This window comes from Babylonia areolata, chromosome 14 (genome assembly GCF_041734735.1).
Source record: "Babylonia areolata isolate BAREFJ2019XMU chromosome 14, ASM4173473v1, whole genome shotgun sequence".
Lineage (NCBI taxonomy): Eukaryota > Metazoa > Mollusca > Gastropoda > Neogastropoda > Buccinidae > Babylonia > Babylonia areolata.
The window spans coordinates 67501-91653 of NC_134889.1; the positions used below are offsets into that span (position 1 = coordinate 67501).

At 45.5% G+C, this 24153-nt stretch overlaps 1 protein-coding gene across 2 annotated transcripts in view; it reads left to right on the plus strand.

Annotated features, from left to right (window-relative positions):
• The window catches only part of LOC143289704 (heparan sulfate 2-O-sulfotransferase 1-like), a 148468-nt gene that overhangs the window by 62856 nt on the left and 61459 nt on the right, over positions 1-24153 (plus strand). For both annotated transcript variants that reach the window (XM_076598753.1, XM_076598754.1), the window contains exons 3-4: positions 2195-2365; positions 5427-5512. In XM_076598753.1, the coding sequence (XP_076454868.1) occupies positions 2195-2365; positions 5427-5512 (257 nt within the window). The remainder of the gene's footprint in view (positions 1-2194; positions 2366-5426; positions 5513-24153) is intronic.

A 24153-nucleotide genomic window follows, 5' to 3' on the forward strand; every position in this document is an offset into this window, starting at 1 on the left:
TAATAGCAATGAAACTGCTGACAAAGCAGCTAGAAGAAGAGCACCAGATTCAGAAAAATCGACAAAAATACATGTCCGTCTTTCCGTAAAAGAGGCGTACACTTTGTTAGAAAAATCAGCATGGGGTCGATTTCATAACCGATGGAAGTTAAAGTTTTTAAACCATAAAGGAACATTATTCCCCGAGGAATATTATTAAAGAAAAGATACCTAACCCATCAGCTTGCTATACAAGATTAATAACCTCTACTTTCTTCTGTATAAAACTTGATGCGCTGAAGATAAAGTATAGTAAAAATGTTACATGCATCTGTGGTAAGCAGTTCAGCTTGCTTCATTGTTTGTTTCACTGCCAGCAGTTATGTACCTTCTTGCCCAAGCATTTCAAAGAGAATGATAATTCTGCAGATGATTTTTGTAAAGTTATTTCTGACGAGGTTCTTATGGTCGAACTTTCACAGGCATTAGTTCATAGCCCTATTTCTACATTCCTTTAATGTACTTCAGAATTGTGTTAATGGTTTCTGATTATTATCATTATTATTATTGAATTGTTACTGTTAAATGTAATTGCATGTTATACATTTTATGGTAGTTTTCTAGTTTACCTTTTTTCTGTTTTCCTCTTCAGCCGCCCCCCCCCTTCCTCCCCCTATCCCCCCCCCCCCCTTTTTTTTTCTTTTTTTTTTTTAATGTGTAATATCACTGATAGTGAAAAGATGCTAAACTAAAGAACGAACACACACACACAGCATGATGATGATGATGGGGTGGTGGTAATGATGATGACGATGATGGTGGTGATAATGATGATGCTGATGGAGATGGTGGTGATGATGATGAGGATGATAATGATTATGACGGTGATGGTGATGACTGTCATGATGATGGTAATGATGATACTGATGGTGGTGATGGCGATGAGATGAGATGATGATTGTGGTGGTAATGATGATGAGGATTGTGGTGGTTATGGCAATGATGATGATGATGGTAATGACAATGATTATGATGGTGGTAGTAATGATCATGATGATCAGTGATTGTGGTGATGATGATGGTGATGACTGTGATGATGATGGTGGTGGTGGTGGTGATGACAATGATTATGATGGTGGTAGTAATGATCATGATGATCAGTGATTGTGGTGATGATGATGGTGATGACTATGATGATGATGGTGGGAGTGGTGGTAATGACAATGATGATGATGGTGGTGGTAATGAATGTTGATGATGGAGGTGATGACAATGATGATGTTGATGGTGGTGATGGTGATGGTTGTGATGGTGGTGGTAATGTTGAACTTGATAATATGATGATATGGATTCTTACATGGCGCTGAAGTGCTTTACAAACTCAGGGTCATTTGCACAACAGGCTGCCGTACTGGGTACAGCCGACTGATTGCTGCCATTGGGTGCTCATCATTTGTTTCCTGTGTTATTTGATCAGATTTCAGGCTCTGCACACATACACACTCAGACAGAAATGTAACATTTCACGTGTATGACTGTTTGTATATTTACCCCGCCATGCAGGCAGGCATACTCCATTTTCGGAGGTGTGCATGCTGGGTATGTTCATGTTTCCATAAACCCACCAAACAGTGAAATGGATTACAGGATCTTTAGCATGCGTATTTGAACTTCAGCGTGCAGATACGCACAAAGGGGGTTCAGGCACTGGCAGGTCTGCACATACATTGCCTTGGGAGATAGGAAAAATCTCCACCCTTTACCCACCAGGCGCAGTCACCGAGATTTGAACCCTGGACACTCAGATTGAAAGTCCAACACTTTAAGCACTCAGCAATTGCACCCGTGATGACTATGATAATGATGGTTGTGGTGATGATGACTATGATGATGATGGTGGTGGTGATGATAGTGATGATGATGGTAGTGGTGGTGGTGATGGTGGTGATGATGATGATGATGGTGGTGGTGATGATGATGACGGTGATAATGATGGTGGTGATGATGACGATGATGATGATGGTGGTGGTGATGACGATGATGATGGTGGTGGTGATGATGACTATGATGATGGTGGTGGTGTTGATGATGATGATAGAATAGAATGTCTTTATTACCAAGTGTACCGGGGTCACAAGGAATATTGGGGGGATAGTACATAACAAGGTACGAACATAAATCGATGATGATGATAACAATGACGGTAATGCTGCAGGACTCCCCAGACGTGCAGCAGGACGATGCCATCATCGTGTACAACCGGGTGCCCAAGACAGGCAGCACGTCGTTTGCCGGCATTGTGTACGACCTGTGCAAGAAGAACCGCTTCCACGTGGTCCACATCAACATGACACGCAACGTCAAGACTCTGGCTCTCTCCGACCAGGTCAGAGCAATCCGCTGTCTGTCATATGTTGTAGTGAGACCAAACAGACTTACGTTGTGAGAGCACACTGCATCACAGTATGTTGTATGTCTGTGTTGTGAGACCATACAGACTTGTGTGAACACTCTACTATCACAGCATGTTGAACACTCTACTATCACAGCATGTCGTATGTCTGTAGTGAGACCAGACTGACTTGTGTGAGCACACTACATCGCAGCATGTTGTATTTCTGTAGTGAGACCAGACTGACTTGTGTGAGCACACTACATCGCAGCATGTTGTATTTCTGTAGTGAGACCAGACAGACTTGTGTGAGCACACTACATCGCAGCATGTTGTATGTCTGTAGTGAGACCAGACAGACTTGTGTGAGCACACTACATCGCAGCATGTTGTATGTCTGTAGTGAGACCAGACAGACTTTTTTTTCCTACTTCATGGTGCACCTTTTAAGTTCTACTTAATGATAAAAAGCACAAGAGAGTTTTTTCTAATTCAAGATGTGACCGAGTTACTTCAATGTTGAAAAGCACAGAGTTTTTTTGGGTTTTTTTTTTTAATTCAAGGTGTGCCTTTAAGTTACTTGAATATTGAAAAGCTGAAGGTTTTTTCTCTCTCTAATTGAAGGTGTTCCTTTACGTTCTACTTGAATGTTGAAAAGCACAGAGTTTTTTTTCAAATTCAAGGTGCACCTTTGTGCTGTGCATTTTTTTTTTTTTTTCTAAATCAAAATGCACCTTTAAGTTACTTGTAGTTGAATGTTGAAAAGCACAGAATGTTGTTTTTTTTCTAATTCAAGGTGTGTCTTTAAGTTACTTGAATATTGAAAAGCATGGTTTAAAAAAAAAAAATCTATTTCAAGGTGTACCTTCAAGTTCTACTTCAATGTTGAAAAGCACAGAGGTTGGTTGGGTTTTTTTTCCAATTCAGTGTGCACCATTAAGTTTCTTGAATTTTGAAAAGCGCAGATATTTTCTTATTCAGGGTGCACCATTAAGTTTCTTGAATTTTGAAAAGCACAGAGTTTTTCTTATTCAGGGTGCACCTTTCAGTTACTTGAATTTTGAAAAGCACAGAGTTTTTCTTATTCAAGGTGCACCTTTCAGTTACTTGAATTTTGAAAAGCACAGAGTTTTTCTTATTCAGGGTGCACCTTTCAGTTACTTGAATTTTGAAAAGCACAGAGTTTTTCTTATTCAAGGTGTGCCTTTAAGTTACTTGAATTTTGAAAAGCACAGAGTTTTTCTTATTCAAGGTGTGCCTTTAAGTTTGTTGAGTTTGTTAACAAGAGGTGAGGGAGGGGTGACCAATGTGTCTCAGCCACTATCAGTGCCAGACATTGGCCTGTCGTTCTGCCACATCTCAGCATGGAGCACACTGAGCAGTATGCTTGTTGTTTGGCCTGTCGTTCTGCCACATCTCAGCACCGAACACACTGAGCAGTATGCTTGTTGTTTGGCCTGTCGTTCTGCCACATCTCAGCATGGAACACACTGAGCAGTATGCTTGTTGTTTGGCCTGTCGTTCTGCCACATCTCAGCGCAGAACACACTGAGCAGTATGCTTGTTGTTTGGCCTGTCATTCTGCCACATCTCAGCATGGAACACACTGAGCAGTATGCTTGTTGTTTGGCCTGTCGTTCTGCCACATCTCAGCACCGAACACACTGAGCAGTATGCTTGTTGTTTGGCCTGTCGTTCTGCCACATCTCAGCATGGAACACACTGCCACATCTCAGCATGGAACACACTGAGCAGTTTGCTTGTTTGGCCTGTCGTTCTGCCACATCTCAGCGCAGAACACACTGAGCAGTGTGCTTGTTGTTTGGCCTGTCGTTCTGCCACATCTCAGCATGGAACACACTGAGCAGTATGCTTGTTGTTTGGCCTGTCGTTCTGCCACATCTCAGCACAGAACACACTGAGCAGTGTGCTTGTTGTTTGGCCTGTCGTTCTGCCACATCTCAGCATGGAACACACTGAGCAGTATGCTTGTTGTTTGGCCTGTCGTTCTGCCACATCTCAGCATGGAACACACTGAGCAGTATGCTTGTTGTTTGGCCTGTCGTTCTGCCACATCTCAGCATGGAACACACTGAGCAGTATGCTTGTTGTTTGGCCTGTCATTCTGCCACATCTCAGCGCAGAACACACTGAGCAGTGTGCTTGTTGTTTGGCCTGTCGTTCTGCCACATCTCAGCATGGAGCACACTGAGCAGTATGCTTGTTGTTTGGCCTGTCGTTCTGCCACATCTCAGCACAGAACACACTGAGCAGTATGCTTGTTGTTTGGCCTGTCGTTCTGCCACATCTCAGCATGGAACACACTGCCACATCTCAGCATGGAACACACTGAGCAGTATGCTTGTTGTTTGGCCTGTCGTTCTGCCACATCTCAGCATGGAACACACTGAGCAGTATGCTTGTTGTTTGGCCTGTCGTTCTGCCACATCTCAGCATGGAACACACTGAGCAGTATGCTTGTTGTTTGGCCTGTCGTTCTGCCACATCTCAGCATGGAACACACTGCCACATCTCAGCATGGAACACACTGATCAGTATGGCTGCCAACATGGTGGGGTAAAAACGGTCATGCACGTAAAAGCCCACTCGCGTACATTTTTTTACGAGTGAATGTGGGACTTGCAGACCACAAACATAGAAGAAGAAGTTGATGATGTTGATGTTGGTAATGATGATGGTGATGATATGGATGATGGTGGTGGTGGTGGTAATGATGATGGTGATGATGATGATGATGTTGATGTTGGTAATGATCATGGTGATGGTGATGATATGGATGATGGTGGTGGTGATGATGATGATGATGATGATGATGATGATGGGGGTGTTCCAGATGCGGTTCATCACCAACATCACCACATGGAACAAGAAGTTGTAATTGATGATGGTGATGATGATGATATTGATGATGGTGTTGATGATGGTGGTGGTGTTTCAGATGAAGTTCATCACCAACATCACCACATGGAACAAGAAGTAGTTGTAATTGATGATGATGGTGATGATATTGATGATGATGGTGGTGGTGTTTCAGATGAGGTTCATCACCAACATCACCACCTGGAACGAGAAGAAGCCCGCCTTTTACCACGGCCACCTGGCCTACATCGACTTCTACAAGTGAGTGCTGGCCCTCTGTGACCTCTGCCCCTTGTGTGACTTCTGCCTTCTTGTAACTTATGCCTAATATGTGACCTGTGTGACCTCTGCGCTAGGATGACCTCTGACGTTTGTGTGACCTGTGCCACTGGTGTGACCTACACCTTTTGTGTGACCCCTCCCCAAGGATGACATCAGTCTTTGGGGTGTAATAAATCAGTCTGTATGTCAGGTTGTGACTGTTGACAGCACACATTCCTAATAATAAATCAGTCTGTATGTCAGGTTGTGACTGTTGACAGCACACAGTCCTAATAATAAATCAGTCTGTATGTCAGGTTGTGACTGTTGACAGCACACAGTCCTAATAATGAATCAGTCTGTATGTCAGGTTGTGACTGTTGACAGCACACAGTCCTAATGATAAATCAGTCTGTATGTCAGGTTGTGACTGTTGACAGCACACAGTCCTAATAATGAATCAGTCTGTATGTCAGGTTGTGACTGTTGACAGCACACAGTCCTAATGATAAATCAGTCTGTATGTCAGGTTGTGACTGTTGACAGCACACAGTCCTAATAATGAATCAGTCTGTATGTCAGGTTGTGACTGTTGACAGCACACAGTCCTAATAATGAATCAGTCTGTATGTCAGGTTGTGACTGTTGACAGCGCACAGTCCTAATAATGAATCAGTCTGTATGTCAGGTTGTGACTGTTGACAGCGCACAGTCCTAATAATAAATCAGTCTGTATGTCAGGTTGTGACTGTTGACAGCACACAGTCCTAATGATAAATCAGTCTGTATGTCAGGTTGTGACTGTTGACAGCACACAGTCCTAATAATGAATCAGTCTGTATGTCAGGTTGTGACTGTTGACAGCACACAGTCCTAATAATGAATCAGTCTGTATGTCAGGTTGTGACTGTTGACAGCGCACAGTCCTAATAATGAATCAGTCTGTATGTCAGGTTGTGACTGTTGACAGCGCACAGTCCTAATATATTGTCACACTCTGAGGTGACAGACAAATGCAGCCGCTTTTGTGAAAATTGTCGTCTGCTCAACACATCCTATGTTGGTTGTAGCGAAGGTAACCAGAGTTAAGTCCCTTCTTGTTAAGCAGTTTGAAGTCGAACCATGTATGTTCTGAGGACAGTTGCCTAATCCTTGTATAGCCAGTGACAGTTTTAATTAGCCAGTATGTAATAGATAAATCTGCTAGGCTTGGATGTTGATCCAAAGCTTAGTCTTTGGATAGTAAGTTTTCTTCTCAATAGAACTCAGTCCGTTCGTTTTCATTCTGCCCACTCTTCTGTAAAGTCTACTTCTACTGGTGCACCCCAATGTACAGTGCTGTCCCCTGTTCTATTTACACTGTACACAAATGACTGTAGAGGTACGGAGGAAACTCCTGTCATAAAATATTCTGATGATTCAGCTATTGAAAACTGTCCAACTCTGATGCTATTTACTTCAGTGAAATTAAAAAGTTCTGTTCTTGGTTTGAAGAAAACTATCTGGATCTCAACATATTGAAAATAAAAGAAATGTTAATAGAAAGAGAGATAGTGGGAGAAAGAGATTAGAGGAGGAATAGAGGGGGGAGAGAGAGGGAGGGGGAGGAGAGAGAGAGAGGGTGGGGGAAGAGGGGGTGGAGAGGGAAGGGAGGTGAGAGAGAGTGGGAGAAGAGAGTTAAGGGGAGGAAGAGAGAGATAGGGGAGGAAGAGAGATAGGGGGAGGAAGAGAGAGATAGGGGAGGAAGAGAGAGAGGAAAAAATAAGGGGGAGGAAGAGAGAGAGGGGGGGAGAGATAGGGGGAGGAAGAGAGAGATAGGGGGAGGAAGAGAGAGAGAGAGTGAGGAAAAAATAAGGGGAGGAAGAGAGATAGGGGGAGGAAGAGGGGGGGGAGATAGGGGAGGAAGAGAGATAGGGGAGGAAGAGAGGGAGGGAGAGATAGGGGAGGAAGAGAGATAGGGGAGGAAGAGAGATAGGGGGAGGAAGAGGGGGGGGAGATAGGGGAGGAAGAGAGATAGGGGAGGAAGAGAGATAGGGGAGGATGAGAGGGAGGGAGAGATAGGGGAGGAAGAGAGATAGGGGAGGAAGAGAGATAGGGGGAGGAAGAGAGGGGGGGGGAGATAGGGGAGGAAGAGAGATAGGGGAGGAAGAGAGATAGGGGAGGATGAGAGGGAGGGAGAGATAGGGGAGGAAGAGAGATAGGGGAGGAAGAGAGATAGGGGGAGGATGAGAGGGAGGGAGAGATAGGGGAGGAAGAGAGATAGGGGAGGAAGAGAGATAGGGGGAGGAAGAGAGGGGGGGGGAGATAGGGGAGGAAGAGAGATAGGGGAGGAAGAGAGATAGGGGGAGGAAGAGAGGGAGGGGGAGGAAGAGAGATAGGGGGAGGAAGAGAGGGAGGGGGAGGAAGAGAGATAGGGGGAGGGAGGGAGAGATAGGGGAGGAAGAGAGATAGGGGGAGGAAGAGAGGGGGGGGGAGATAGGGGAGGAAGAGAGATAGGGGGAGGAAGAGAGAGAGTGAGGAAAAAATAAGGGGGAGGAAGAGAGATAGGGGAGGAAGAGAGAGGGGGGGGAGAGAGGGGGGGAGATAGAGGGGGAGGAGAGAAGGGGAGGTGAGAGAGAGGGAGGAAGAGAGAGGGAGGAGGAGAGATATGGGAGGAAGAGAGAGGAAGAGAGATATGGGAGGAAGAGAGAGGGGAGGAAGAGAGAGGGGAGGAGAGAGAGAGGGGAGGTGAGAGAGAGGGAGGAAGAGAGAGGGAGGAGGAGAGATATGGGAGGAAGAGAGAGGAAGAGAGATATGGGAGGAAGAGAGAGGGGAGGAAGAGAGAGGGGAGGAGAGAGAGAGGGGAGGTGAGAGAGAGGGAGGAAGAGAGAGGGAGGAGGAGAGATATGGGAGGAAGAGAGAGGAAGAGAGAGGGGAGGAAGAGAGAGGGGAGGAGAGAGAGGGGTGGGTGGTGGGGAAGGGAGTAGAATGGACTGATTAAATGAGACTGGAAGTTGGTGTTCATGGATGAAGAGACAGAGACAGAGACAGACAGACAGGGCATGGGGAGAGGGATTAAGGTTCCAACAGACTCCAGTGCTGTGAAGTTTTTCACAGAAGTGTGTGAAAATGTTATGTGTGGCCTTGTGTGTGTGTTTAGTTTGTTTCCAAACTATTGGAAAATGGGCTTTGGTGGTTGTGTCCTGCTTGCTTTAATTGGTTCATGAATTTGTCAGGTGTTTTTCTCTATCACACACTTTATCTTGGTCTCTCTCTGTCTCTGTGTGTGTTTCACTCCATGTCTGTCTGTGTGTCTCTCTCCCATTCTGTCTATCTCTCTGTGTTTGTCTGTCTCTCTCTGTCTCACTCCATCTCTCTGTCTGTCTGTCTCTGTCTTCATAGTTCAGTGGTTTGTCATCTGTTTTTGTCTTTGTTACACAGTGTGTCCCAGTCTCTGTCTGTCTGTCTCTGTCTTCATAGGTCAGTGATTTGTCATCTGTTTTTGTCTTTGTTACACAGTGTGTCCCAGTCTCTGTCTGTCTCTGTCTTCATAGTTCAGTGGTTTGTCATCTGTTTTTGTCTTTGTTACACAGTGTGTCCCAGTCTCTGTCTGTCTGTCTCTGTCTTCATAGTTCAGTGATTTGTCATCTGTTTTTGTCTTTGTTACACAGTGTGTCCCAGTCTCTGTCTGTCTGTCTCTGTCTTCATAGTTCAGTGGTTTGTCATCTGTTTTTGTCTTTGTTACACAGTGTGTCCCAGTCTCTGTCTGTCTGTCTCTGTCTTCATAGGTCAGTGGTTTGTCATCTGTTTTTGTCTTTGTTACACAGTGTGTCCCAGTCTCTGTCTGTCTGTCTCTGTCTTCATAGGTCAGTGATTTGTCATCTGTTTTTGTCTTTGTTACACAGTGTGTCCCAGTCTCTGTCTGTCTGTCTCTGTCTTCATAGTTCAGTGATTTGTCATCTGTTTTTGTCTTTGTTACACAGTGTGTCCCAGTCTCTGTCTGTCTGTCTCTGTCTTCATAGTTCAGTGGTTTGTCATCTGTTTTTGTCTTTGTTACACAGTGTGTCCCAGTCTCTGTCTGTCTGTCTCTGTCTTCATAGTTCAGTGGTTTGTCATCTGTTTTTGTCTTTGTTACACAGTGTGTCCCAGTCTCTGTCTGTCTGTCTCTGTCTTCATAGTTCAGTGATTTGTCATCTGTTTTTGTCTTTGTTACACAGTGTGTCCCAGTCTCTGTCTGTCTGTCTCTGTCTTCATAGTTCAGTGGTTTGTCATCTGTTTTTGTCTTTGTTACACAGTGTGTCCCAGTCTCTGTCTGTCTCTGTCTTCATAGGTCAGTGATTTGTCATCTGTTTTTGTCTTTGTTACACAGTGTGTCCCAGTCTCTGTCTGTCTGTCTCTGTCTTCATAGTTCAGTGGTTTGTCATCTGTTTTTGTCTTTGTTACACAGTGTGTCCCAGTCTCTGTCTGTCTCTGTCTTCATAGGTCAGTGATTTGTCATCTGTTTTTGTCTTTGTTACACAGTGTGTCCCAGTCTCTGTCTGTCTCTTTCTGTCTTCATTGGTGAACGTTTAATATTTACTTTCTGCTTTTCTCTATTTGTCACTGATTCCGTCTCTGTTTTTCTGTATCTGAATATCTTTATTGTTGAGTGGTTTTTGCGAGCTCCATTTCTCACACTGTCACAGATTCAAACTCGTTGTGACTGTCAGTCTGTCTACTTGCCTGTTAGTATGTATGTATGTATGTATGTGTGTATGTTTCTAGGCTGTCTGTAGTAACTGGTTAAGGGCTTTCTTAGTTGTTTCTATATTTGTCGCAATTTCTCTCTCTCTCTGTGCCTCTGTATCTGTATTGGGGGAGAGGGGGTTGGGGGGTGGGGGGGTGCATGTGCAAGATGGCAACCAGGAAACAGCTGTCAGAAAAGCTGTCCTCTTCGAAGTTGATTAGTCCTGCAGTGAAGTACACTGCTGATGTGAAGCAACAGTGTCCTGCAGTGAAGTACACTGCTAATGTGAAGCAACAGTGTCCTGCAGTGAAGTACATTGCTGATGTGAAGCAACAGTGTCCTGCAGTGAAGTACACTGCTGATGTGAAGCAACAGTGTCCTGCAGTGAAGTACACTGCTAATGTGAAGCAACAGTGTCCTGCAGTGAAGTACACTGCTAATGTGAAGCAACAGTGTCCTGCAGTGAAGTACATTGCTAATGTGAAGCAACAGTGTCCTGCAGTGAAGTACACTGCTAATGTGAAGCAACAGTGTCCTGCAGTGAAGTACATTGCTAATGTGAAGCAACAGTGTCCTGCAGTGAAGTACATTGCTAATGTGAAGCAACAGTGTCCTGCAGTGAAGTACATTGCTAATGTGAAGCAACAGTGAATGTGGTTACTAAAAAGACAGCAAAAGGATAGATGTGTGCATGTGGATGGCCTGAACTGGACTTTTCTTTGTTCACTGAGAAGTGTGTCATTTCTCAGGCATGGGAAAACAACTGAGCAGCGATACGGTCGATGTGACATTGAGTGACATTCTTGTATTTTGTATTATAGTTTCTTTTTTCATGAAACTTCTATTCATTTTCTCCTCGAACATTTCTGCAATGAACAGTGCGTCAGTTCAGTCATCAATATATAACCAAATGATAAATACAGGAGCAATGCCATGTAGTGGGAATGCGTGTCAGGAATGTGACAGCTGTGACCGGGTCAAGAAGAAGGGTTGGGAATGGAAAAACTGGAAGAAAAAGTTGAGGAAGTGGTAGACAGGAAACTGGCTGAAGCTCTTGAAGAACAAGATGAAGTGGAAAAGAGGAAAAAGAACATTATTATTGTGACATAACAGAAAGTGCTCAAGTCAATGTTGAGGAGAGGAAGCAAGATGATCTTGCAATGGCATGCAATCTCCTGGGAAAATTGACTGAGATTATAGACGATGAATTGACTGACCCAGTCAGGCTAGGGAAGGTAGGGGGGAACAGGCCAAGAATGCTCAGAGTGACTGTGAAGTTAGAAGAAAAGAAGAAAGAGATCATTAAGAAGGCTCATGAGATTAACGTGGGAATTGCAGACAAGACCAAGCGCACATATATAAACCCAGACCTTACCATGAAGCAGAGAGAGAAGAACAGAGAGTTGCAGGCAGAACTATCCAGAAGGATACAGGGAGGAGAGGAAAACCTTGTAATAAGAGGTGGAAAAACAGTGACTTTGAAGATTCAGGACTGACAGATGATGGGTGGACCGATGAAGGAGGGAAAAGACGGAGAGTGACTCAAAAACCATTCTGTACATAGTGTAAGTAGTGAAAGGGAAGAGACAGAGAGTGACTCAAAAACCATTCTGTACATAGTGTAAGTAGTGAAAGGGAAAAGACAGAGAGTGACTCAAAAACCATTATGTACATAGTGTAAGTAGTGAAAGGGAAAAGACAGAGAGTGACTCAAAAACCATTCTGTACATAGTGTAAGTAGTGAAAGGGAAAAGACAGTTAGTGACTCAAAAACCATTCTGTACATAGTGTAAGTAGTGAAAGGGAAAAGACGGAGAGTGACTCAAAAACCATTCTGTACATAGTGTAAGTAGTGAAAGGGAAAAGACAGTTAGTGACTCAAAAACCATTCTGTACATAGTGTAAGTAGTGAAAGGGAAAAGACGGAGAGTGACTCAAAAACCATTCTGTACATAGTGTAAGTAGTGAAAGGGAAAAGACAGAGAGTGACTCAAAAACCATTCTGTACATAGTGTAAGTAGTGAAAGGGAAAAGACAGAGAGTGACTCAAAAACCATTCTGTACATAGTGTAAGTAGTGAAAGGGAAGAGACAGAGAGTGACTCAAAAACCATTCTGTACATAGTGTAAGTAGTGAAAGGGAAAAGACAGAGAGTGACTCAAAAACCATTCTGTACATAGTGTAAGTAGTGAAAGGGAAAAGACAGTTAGTGACTCAAAAACCATTCTGTACATAGTGTAAGTAGTGAAAGGGAAAAGACAGTGAGTGACTCAAAAACCATTATGTACATAGTGTAAGTAGTGAAAGGGAAAAGACAGATAGTGACTCAAAAACCATTCTGTACATAGTGTAAGTAGTGAAAGGGAAAAGACAGAGAGTGACTCAAAAACCATTCTGTACATAGTGTAAGTAGTGAAAGGGAAAAGACAGAGAGTGACTCAAAAACCATTCTGTACATAGTGTAAGTAGTGAAAGGGAAAAGACAGAGAGTGACTCAAAAACCATTCTGTACATAGTGTAAGTAGTGAAAGGGAAAAGACAGTGACTCAAAAACCATTCTGTACATAGTGTAAGTAGTGAAAGGGAAAAGACAGAGAGTGACTCAAAAACCATTCTGTACATAGTGTAAGTAGTGAAAGGGAAAAGACAGAGAGTGACTCAAAAACCATTCTGTACATAGTGTAAGTAGTGAAAGGGAAGAGACAGAGAGTGACTCAAAAACCATTCTGTACATAGTGTAAGTAGTGAAAGGGAAAAGACAGAGAGTGACTCAAAAACCATTATGTACATAGTGTAAGTAGTGAAAGGGAAAAGACAGTTAGTGACTCAAAAACCATTCTGTACATAGTGTAAGTAGTGAAAGGGAAAAGACAGTGAGTGACTCAAAAACCATTCTGTACATAGTGTAAGTAGTGAAAGGGAAAAGACAGTGAGTGACTCAAAAACCATTATGTACATAGTGTAAGTAGTGAAAGGGAAAAGACAGATAGTGACTCAAAAACCATTCTGTACATAGTGTAAGTAGTGAAAGGGAAAAGACAGAGAGTGACTCAAAAACCATTCTGTACATAGTGTAAGTAGTGAAAGGGAAAAGACAGAGAGTGACTCAAAAACCATTCTGTACATAGTGTAAGTAGTGAAAGGGAAAAGACAGTGAGTGACTCAAAAACCATTCTGTACATAGTGTAAGTAGTGAAAGGGAAAAGACAGAGAGTGACTCAAAAACCATTATGTACATAGTGTAAGTAGTGAAAGGGAAAAGACAGAGAGTGACTCAAAAACCATTCTGTACATAGTGTAAGTAGTGAAAGGGAAAAGACAGTGACTCAAAAACCATTCTGTACATAGTGTAAGTAGTGAAAGGGAAAAGACAGAGAGTGACTCAAAAACCATTCTGTACATAGTGTAAGTAGTGAAAGGAACATAGGCAGTGAAAGTGACAGTGAAAATGAGAAACCGTTCAAATGTGGAATGGATGCATGTAATATGATTTATTCAAATGTGGATAGTTTTTTTTAAATAAAAAGGACAAAATTTTGATACGAATGCAAGAGATTAAAACCAGCGTTATTGCACTGTCTGAAATCTTGCCAAAGACAAACTCATTGTTTAATGAAGCGGAATATCATGTTCCAGGTTATGATATGTTCATGAATAAAAACCCCAAGAGAGGAGTTGCACTTTATACTGATAAATCCTTGAATGCAAGAGCATGTGAGGACATGGATGGAAATGAGTTTGAAGAGAGTATATGGTGTACGTTTGTCACTGTAAATGGGGATAGATTTGAAGAGAGTATTTGGTGTACGTTTGTCACTGTAAATGGGGATAGATTTGAAGAGAGTATTTGGTGTACGTTTGTCACTGTAAATGGGGATAGATTTGAAGAGAGTATATGGTGTACGTTTGTCACTGTAAATGGGGATAGATTTGAAGAGAGTATTTGGTGTACGTTTGTCACTGTAAATGGGGATAGATTTGAAGAGAGTATTTGGTGTACGTTTGTCACTGTAAATGGGGATAGATTTGAAGAGAGTATTTGGTGTACGTTTGTCACTGTAAATGGCGATAGATTTGAAGAGAGTATATGGTGTACGTTTGTCACTGTAAATGGTTTGAAGAGAGTATATGGTGTACGTTTGTCACTGTAAATGGGGATAGATTTGAAGAGAGTATATGGTGTACGTTTGTCACTGTAAATGGGGATAGATTTGAAGAGAGTATATGGTGTACGTTTGTCACTGTAAATGGGGATAGATTTGAAGAGAGTATATGGTGTACGTTTGTCACTGTAAATGGGGATAGATTTGAAGAGAGTATTTGGTGTACGCTTGTCACTGTAAATGGGGATAGATTTGAAGAGAGTATATGGTGTACGTTTGTCACTGTAAATGGGGATAGATTTGAAGAGAGTATTTGGTGTACGTTTGTCACTGTAAATGGGGATAGATTTGAAGAGAGTATTTGGTGTACGTTTGTCACTGTAAATGGGGATAGATTTGAAGAGAGTATTTGGTGTCATATACTGTACCATGTCAAACTGATGCAAACTAGGCCTATTGGTTTGCTCTGCTTGGCCAAATTTCGCGCGGCTAACAGTGAAAAGACGGGCCCACCCGCTCTCAGCCAATCAAACGCCTCTAAAAACTATAAGCGCTTCATCATTCCTTTGGCCAAGGCTCTCCACGCCATCTTGTCAGGTTTACGCTCTGTCTCGTCTTACGCTTTTTTCGGCTGTTCAGCGTATCCTTTTGGCCTTATTTTGTTGCATGCGGCTTGTGTTTATTGTATTCTTACATTCTGTGTACTCGATTCGACTCGGCACCCTCGATTCGTTCGATTTTTTTCTGCCTCTAAGTCGATCCTGTCTTTCCTTTCTCTGTTGGGGGTCGGATTTTCGCTGGGTGCCTAAGCGCGGGTTCCATGCCTCGTGTGCCATACCACGAAGGCAGGGGATCATGATGCTGGGATTGAGACTCGGTAAGAGACTCTCCCAGGCCCGGAGCTCATGATTCCTCCCGATATGGACCGCGGCAATGCGTCGTTAGACGCTGATCGCGGAGGCGACTTTCGTACCAGTAAAACGGTCATGAAGGGGACCGGGGGGAAAGAGGTATGAGCGTCGCCTCCCGAGGTGTCCCAGCGTGAGGCAGGGAGAAGGGTGAATGGCAAGTCATCTCCGTGCTGTGGGGACTCGCAGCTAGGCACGGACTCCCAAGGGGAGGCCGCGCCCGGCCATTACCCGGGTCCCCACTCGGAGACAGCCCTCACGTGCCCCATTGTTGTTCCCCCTCCTCCCTCCTCTGTCGACCCCCCTCCCCCACCTCCTTTTGGGGGGGGAGAAAAATTTGGTTCCGGGGGGGGATCTCTACTTTGCCCACCCCGGGCCAAGCCACCCCAGTCTCCCCACGGGAGGGGATTCGGGGCGTGTGGCAACCTGCTCTGCAGGTCTTCCCGCTATCCGGCCGGTCTCCCCTGCTGGGGGAGGCCCGTGCGTGTCAGGCGGTTCCGGGCAGTCAGCCCGCTCGTCTTCGGGCGGGACTGACACCCAAGTCGGACCTGACCTCCCTCCGACTTGGCCAGGTTGTTCCCTTCATGGAAGTCAACGCACCAGTGACCCTTGGGGTTCGGGTCACAGTATGGCTGGTGCCCACGGGTAGTTACCCCCATTCTACCCGTATCTGGGGCGCACCTAGGGTGCACACTGGGTTGCCGGGAGCACCAAGGGCCAGCCCCTTGTCCGCTCCCCACCGGACCCAACCCAGCACATCTCACAGGGTGACACACACAGCCCCGACAAGTGGGATCGACTTCTTGTCGGTCAGGTCGAGCTCCTCGACCAATATTGCCACTCTGTCCACAAATCAGGCCTCTGTCAACCCACAGGCGACCTCCACGGTCACAACGGCCTCCTTGTCAGGACCGACGGCTGCCCAGGGGCCCTACTCGGCCCGGCGGAGCCGGCAGTCCCCACCTGCCCAGCCCTCGGTCCTACAGTGAGATGAGTGGGTGTTTGTCCCCACACAGCACTCGTGGGTCACTCTTGCATCCAGGGACGCCCTCTCTGAAAAGGTGTGGCACCCACCATCCCAAGCATGGTTGGACCTACGGTCCACACGCTCCCCACCCGCTTCAGGTGTCAAGGACATAACAGTGGCGGCCATGGTCCCGGCTCGGGATCGTCCCAGCTCATCCCGCTGGGCTGACCACAGCTCACAGGACGCCCCAGTGGGTACATCCACTTGGGATGGCACCCAGCAGGGGATGGACTGCGAACAAGAGTGGGAGCCCATGTCTTCGGATGAGGACGAACAAGCAGATGAGCACTCTTCGCCCACATCCCAGGGGGGACAGATTGAGCCCGTGCCTCCCTAGGGACCAGCCTGAACCAAACTCGGACTTTGCAATAGGGTCACGTATGCCGAATCAGTCCCTCAGGCTACTTTGTTACCCTTGACCCTCCTTACGCCATGTGACTCTAACTCCAGAACCACAAGGCAACTCAGAGTGCCAGAAATGGTGCAGGTATGGCTTAATAAGTCAGCCCGCACTGTCAGGGGTGCTGCTTCCATCCCTCCTCCAGGCAGGGAGTCCCTCTCTGCCCCGGGTGTCTTTTCCCCGGGAAAGTTTCTTAAAGATTCCTCCAAGGGAGGGGTGTGGTCCTGGTACACACAGGACCACCCTGCCTACAGCGGAGCAGAGCCCTCCGCACAGGACAGGATGTTGGTCTTACAGTGCACCACCTTCCCCACTTCAGCTAACCTATCCTTTAAAACGTTAGCAGAGTGGGACAAATTGGCCCGCCGCTGCCCCGTCGAGGTTTCCACGGCGTACACCTTCGACACGTTCCTTCACAGGGCCAATGAGCTGTGGGAACAGTGTCCGGTTACTCAGGACAAGGGGTCTCCTTCCTCTGTCCCGCCGGGCCTCTTCACCGACCAGAGGTTACACGCTTTTGGCAATAGGGTAGCATCTGGTCTCACGGCAGCTGCAGACACAGCTACCAGCCTTCACTTCAATACTGTGCTAGCGCGGCGTGATGCCATTTTCAGCCTCTCTAACATTCCTGTGGAGGAGAGGGCTGCCCTGTGGTCCATCCCAGCACAGCAGCACTCCCTCTTCGGCCAGTTCCCGCCCCATTTTGTCAGCCACAGGGCAGAGACAAACAGGGAGGTGGCCTCATATTTGGCCCACACCTCTCATGGGCTCCAGGGTTCTATGCCATTGAAGAGACCCGCCACCAGGGCCCCTCCATATACCATGCTGCCTGTCAAGGCAGCGTGTGCTGAATCAGTGGCAGAGGAATAAACCACCTTAGGTCCGTCCAAGCCGACCGGCCATGCCCAAGGCCAGAAGGCAGCACCCCCAATGACTGGGCCCCGATTCAGCACCGCCAGTCGTTCAGCCCCTCCAAGTAGGAAACTTGTCCCGGCATGCACATCAGTGGTGTGCTCTGGGACTCAACGACGGGATTATGTCGGTGCTAGAGTCGGGGTACATGCTGTCTTGGGTGGAGGACCTCCCCCCTCTAAGATCCACTCCTCCTCCTTAGGTGCCCAGATCGACGGAGCAGGAGAGCGTCCTAGAAAAAGAGATATCGCACCCACTCCTCATGGGGCTATATCTCAACTCTCGGACCCGGGCCCCGGTTTTTACGGCTGGTTGTTGGTGATTCCAAAGGTCTCGGGAGGGTGGAGACCAGTTTTGGACTTGTCCCCCCTCAACAAATTCCTCCCCAAAATCAAATTCAAGATGGACACACAGGCACAGATTCGGGAGACCATCCAACAAGGTGATTGGCCTACCTCTATCGATCTGGAAGATGCTTATTTTCATATACTCATCCATTTGGCATCCCGTCGGTACCTGAGGTTCGTGTGGAGGGACAAGGGGTTCCAGTTCCTGGCCCTCCCATTTGGTCTGTCCCTTGCCCCTTTCCTGTCTACCAAGGTGCTGCGGGAATTGGGGTCCATCGTCCGCTCGCAATCCATTTGTCTCTGTGTGTACCTGGACGACTTGATTATCCTGGCCCAGTCGCAGGCCCTGTGCCTGAGTCATACGGCCAGACTTCTAGACCTTTGCTCCCAACTGGGCTTCCTCATGGACCAGCAGATATGCGATCTGTCCCCACGTCAGTCCTTCGACTTCTTAGGGATGAGATTCGACATGCGGTCTATGATAGTCTCTCTGGCGCCAGATCACTGGGACCGTCTGGCAGGCCTCCTCAGCCACTGGCGCCACTCCTCCCAAGATACAGCGCAGACACTTTCTTCCCTCTTGGGCATGATGGAGTCCACGGCACCTCTCATTCCCCTGGACAGGGTTCTCAAGCGCCCTCTCCAGAGGGCACTGAGGTTACGCCGGTCCCAAAGCACTCAGCCATGGGATACCCAGATATGTCTGAGCGAGTGGTTCCTCGAGGTGACATCAGAGTGGTTAATCACCCCCCTTCGGACACAGGGGGTGCCCTTAGCCCCACCTACTCTTCAGGTGGCACTCTTCACAGACGCCTCCTCCCTGGGCTGGGGAGCCCACATGGACTCACTCTATGCAGCAGGGACTTGGTCCCCGGAGGAGCGCCTATGCCACATCAATGTTCTGGAACTGGAGGCAGTTCGCAGGACTCTCCTGCACTTCATGGGGGAGGCCACTGGCAAGACCATCCGCTTGTTCACGGACAAGACGACGGTCGCATGTTATGTGAACAAATGGGGGGAGTGCACTCGGCAGACCTCTCCATGCGGACTGAGGCTCTCCTCCGTTGGTGCCACAGCAAGGGCATTGCACTTTCAGCGAGACACTGAGCAGGAAAAACCAACTTCTTGGCAGATGCTCTTAGCAGGTCCAAGAGTGTCATACGCACAGAGTGCACCCTGGACAAGGACAGCCTTCAGGGGGTGTGGGAACAGTGGTTTCGGCCGATGGTGGACCTTGTTCAACAAGAGACTTCCCATTTCCGTCTCTTCGTTTGCCGACCCAGAAGCGTGGGCAGTGGATGCTCTCTCTCTAGATTGGAGCAGTCTGATTGCCTCCGCGTTTCCTCCCTTTCCAATTCTGTCCAAGGTGATACGGAAAGACAGATTGGAACACCCGCAGCCGATCCTCATTGCGCCGAAATGGCCAGCCCAGACCTGGTTTCCGGACCTTCAGTCCCTGACACATGTTCCCACCCCTGGAACTTGAAACCAAATCTCATCTGCTGAGGCAGCCTCGCTCGGGCACTCCGCATTCCAATCCTCAACTGCTCCACCAGCACGCATGGCTGCTGTGCGGTCGGAACTGTCAGCATCACCATTGAAGTCCTCGACCCCTCGGTCAGCCTCTGTGTCGGCTGTGCTGACCCAGGGGTGTGCCTCCTCTGACCTCCTCTCCATAGTCACCAGAGCAAGGAGGCAGGGAACGGAGACTTTGTATGACTTTCGCTGGAAGAAATGGTTGCGGTGGTGTACAGCTCAGGGCATTACCCCTACGAACCTTACGAGCATGCAGCTGGCCAACTTTCTGGCTCTCTGCTCCTCGGTTCATCCTGTCTGCTAGTTCTGTGCGAGGGTACAGGTCTGCCATCTATACCACAATTCAAACAGCTAGGTGGTCCCGCCTTTGAAGCGGATTGCCTGCTCAGAGAGGTGTCTAGGGGTGCCCCTCTGAAGGAAGCTAGAGACCCCAGAAGAGTGCCCCTCTGGGACTTGTTCCTGGTGCTGGATTTCATTCGAAAACAGCCCTTCCTACCATTGGGGACTATTCCTTTTGACATCCTCACCCTCAAGACCACTTTCCTTCTGTGGCTGGCCACAGGCAGTCGTAGAAGTGAGCTGCATGGGCTTAGTGGAATGCCACAAGATCTGGCCTTCCACAGAGATGGTTCCATCACTATTCGTTTCCTTCTAGAGTTTCTGGCTAAGAACCAAGACCCTGAGGTTCCTTCCCCCTCTCCGAGGGTCAGACCTTTGTCTGATATTCTTGCCCAAGATGATGAGGATAGGCACCTGTCCTGTTCGGTGTCTCAAATATTATTGGGATAGGTCTCGCCATAGGCGTTCTTCTCAGAGGTGTCTGCTCATCTCCCTCAATGAGAATTACAAGAAAGACATCGCTGCAGGCACCATCTCCCGCCAGGTTTCCCAAGTCATTTGTAGAGCCTACTCTCATGCACATAGGGATATCAGCTGTCTTCATCCCAGAGCACACGAACTGCGGGCCATAGCTACTTCGGCTGCTTTCCAGCACTCAGTGCCAACGCAGCATGTCTTGGAGGCAGCCTTCTGGCGGTCTGAGAATCCCTTCATCAACTTCTACCTCAGGAATTTCTGTATGACCAGGGCTGACGGTTCCAAGGGGATTTCCTTTGTCGCGGCTAACACTGCCGTCTCAGTTACAAGGGCTCCCCATATGAACCAGTAGGCGTTGCCCTCCTCCATTTGCTTTAAATTCTGCATCAGCTTGACATGGTACAGTATATGACACCAAAAGGAGGAGTTTGTATTATACTCCATGTTTGGTGTTAAATATACTTACCATGTCAAACTCGAATGCCCGCCCGTCCGTCCCCGCGTCTCCGCCGTGGTTCTCATGGGGCATTTTTGTTCATGGCCACGGATTGATTAAGCGCTTATAGTTTTTAGAGGCGTTTGATTGGCTGAGAGTGGGCAGGCCCGTCTTTTCACTGTTAGCCGCGCGAAATTTGGCCAAGCAGAGCAAACCAATAGGCCTAGTTTGCATCAGTTTGACATGGTAAGTATATTTAACACCAAACATGGAGTATAATACAAACTCCTCCTTTTGGTGTACGTTTGTCACTGTAAATGGGGATAGATTTGAAGAGAGTATATGGTGTACGTTTGTCACTGTAAATGGGGATAGATTTGAAGAGAGTATTTGGTGTACGTTTGTCACTGTAAATGGGGATAGATTTGAAGAGAGTATTTGGTGTACGTTTGTCACTGTAAATGGGGATAGATTTGAAGAGAGTATATGGTGTACGTTTGTCACTGTAAATGGGGATAGATTTGAAGAGAGTATTTGGTGTACGTTTGTCACTGTAAATGGGGATAGAGTATTCCTTGCTTGTATATATAGAAATCCAAACACAAGCACAGAAGATGCCAAACTATTTCAAGTTTTAAATTCCAATTTGAGTGTTAAATATGATAAAATTTGTATTGTGGGGGATTTCAACTACCCATATGTCAGATGGGATGGAATGTGGTCTGAGGAAAAGGGTGAAAACATTTTAGAGAATATCTGAGATGCATTTGTTATTCAGAAAGTAACAGAGCGAACCAAAAAAAAAAAAAGAAAAAAAAAAAAAGAATTGGCCAGAACCCAACCATGGATGACTGGGTACTTGTAAATGAAGATGACTTAATTTCGTGTATTACTCACCTAGACCCATTTGAAAAAAGTGATCATGATATTTTATTATTCCAACTCTATGTCCCAAGAGAAAAGATAAACAATACCTTAAAGTATAGCTGTGACTTGAATAATGGCAATTGCAATAAATTAAGACATATTATTGCAACTCATGACAGGGAGCCTATGGAAGACATGAATATGGAAATGTCATGGGACTATATTAAAGATGTTCTTATGTCAGGTATGGAATCTTGTATACCTAAAGTGAAATTAGTCTGTATGTCAGGTTGTGACTGTTGACAGCACACAGTCCTAATAATAAATCAGTCTGTATATCAAGAGATGATGGAATTGTCATGGAACTATATTAAAGATGTTCTTATGCCGGGTATGGAATCTTGCTTCATCCATTCAGTCCCTTCAGCGCATACAAAACTCTGCTGCCCGACTCGTCCTCAGAAAGAAAAGATCTGAGCACATCACTCCTCTTTTGCAACATCTCCACTGGCTCCCTGTCGCACACCGAATAAAGTACAAGATCAGCACTCTATGTTATAGATGCATTCACAAAACTGCCCCTTCCTATCTCTGCGGCTGCCTTCACCTCTACACTCCATCTCGCTCACTACGATCGGCTTCAGATCCACTCTGTTTACGCATACCCAGATTCAAATACTGGACTGTTGGCCACTGTTCTTTCTCTGTCTCTGGACCATGCGATTGGAATGAACTTCCTCTTTTGCTTCGTCAAGTCTCCACACTCAGCTCTTTCGTCTGGCCTTAAAACCCACCTCTTTCCAAAATAGCCTCCCTTGCCTGCCCTTCCTTGTCTTTAGTTTCTACAGTTTTAAAGTTATGCATGCGTGTGAATGACTGGTGCGAAAGCGCTTTGATTTGTCTCTGCACAAGATTCAGCGTTATATAAATTCCATTATTATTATTGTATACCTAAAGTGAAATTAGTCTGTATGTCAGGTTGTGACTGTTGACAGCACATAGTCCTAATAATAAATCAGTTTGTATGTCAAGAGATGATGGAATTGTCATGGAACTATATTAAAGATGTTCTTATGTCGGGTATGGAATCTTGTATACCTAAAGTGAAATTAAATAATGGTAAACAATTCAAACCTGTGTGGCTGAACAAAAAAGCAATGAGAATTATATATATATATAAAAAAAAAAGTATAATCTTTATAAACGCTTTTTGCAAACCAAGAAGGGGGTTGAATACGAATGTTATATCAAAGCAAGGAATGAATGTAACAAAATACTAAAGAAAACATGTAGAGAATACGAGAAAAATATTGCAAACGAAAGGAAAAAGAACCCAAAGAAATTATGGAAATATGGTCAAGGACAAATGAAAACAAACATGGGTATTAGTACTCTTAAAAAAACAGATGGTTCCCTGGTAGTGTCTGATGAAGAAAAAGTAGAAACTCTAAATAGTTTTTTTTTTCAAGTGTGTTCACTAGAGAGAACACAGCAAATATCCCAGACTTAGAAAAAGGCAGTAAATCTAATGGTACAACACTTTGTAATGTAAGATTAACTTCTCTTGCTGTTGAGAAGAAATTACAAGAATTGAATAGTAATAAGGCTCAAGGACCAGATAGGATTCCACCTAAAGTGCTAAAAGAGGTTAACAGGGAGTTATCTATGCCGCTATGTCAGCTTTTTGATAAATCACTAGAAACTTGTGTACTTCCAAAAGACTGGAAAAGCAGTGAAGTAACAGCAATTTCAAAAAGGTACAAAATCAGATGCTAGTAATTATAGGCCAGTAAACTTAACCTGTATTGTATGTAAGGTGTTGGAGTCTGTTATAAGAGATGCCATTGTACAACATTTTACTGATAATAATTTATATGCAGTGTCAGCATGGTTTCAGAAAAAGACGTTCATGTATAACTCAGTTACTTTATCCATATTTACAATAAAATAAAGACTTGTAGCTGTGTCAGTGAAGACACCAGATAGTTGGACTGCACACTTCCTCAAAAGGCCTGGTGAGATGTTGTCAGGGCCAGCGGCTTTTCTCATTTTCAGATGACTGAAGTGTCGTCTAACTTTATTCTCTTGGACTATGAAAGGGGAAGTGGGGGTGATTTTGGGTGCAGCCATGTCAGAAGTAGACAACAGTTTGTCAGATCTGAGTAGAATGTGTTGAGTTTGTCTGGAAGAGTTCTGTCAGTGCTGTCGACTGTCTGGTGGGTCGTTTGTAATCAGTGATGTTTTGCAGTCCGGCCCACACATTCCTAGAGTTGTTTGCAGATAAATTTTCTTCCATTTTTTTTTCTTATATAAAAACTTTGCCTTTTTTATGCATTTTTCAACACTTCTTTTTGCCTTATTGTGGACTGTTGTATCATCAGACTCATGAAAAGCTCTCTTTTTCCTGTACTTTTTGCCTAACAGCCCAGTTACATCAAATTTTGACATTTGAAAATATTTTGATATTTTTTGTTGGAATGCACACACTTTGACAGAAAGAGAGAAATGTAAAACATTTACAGTATTCTGAAAGGTGCCAGAGTACCAGGATGATTGTCAGTTGAAATAAGAAATACAGTAAAAC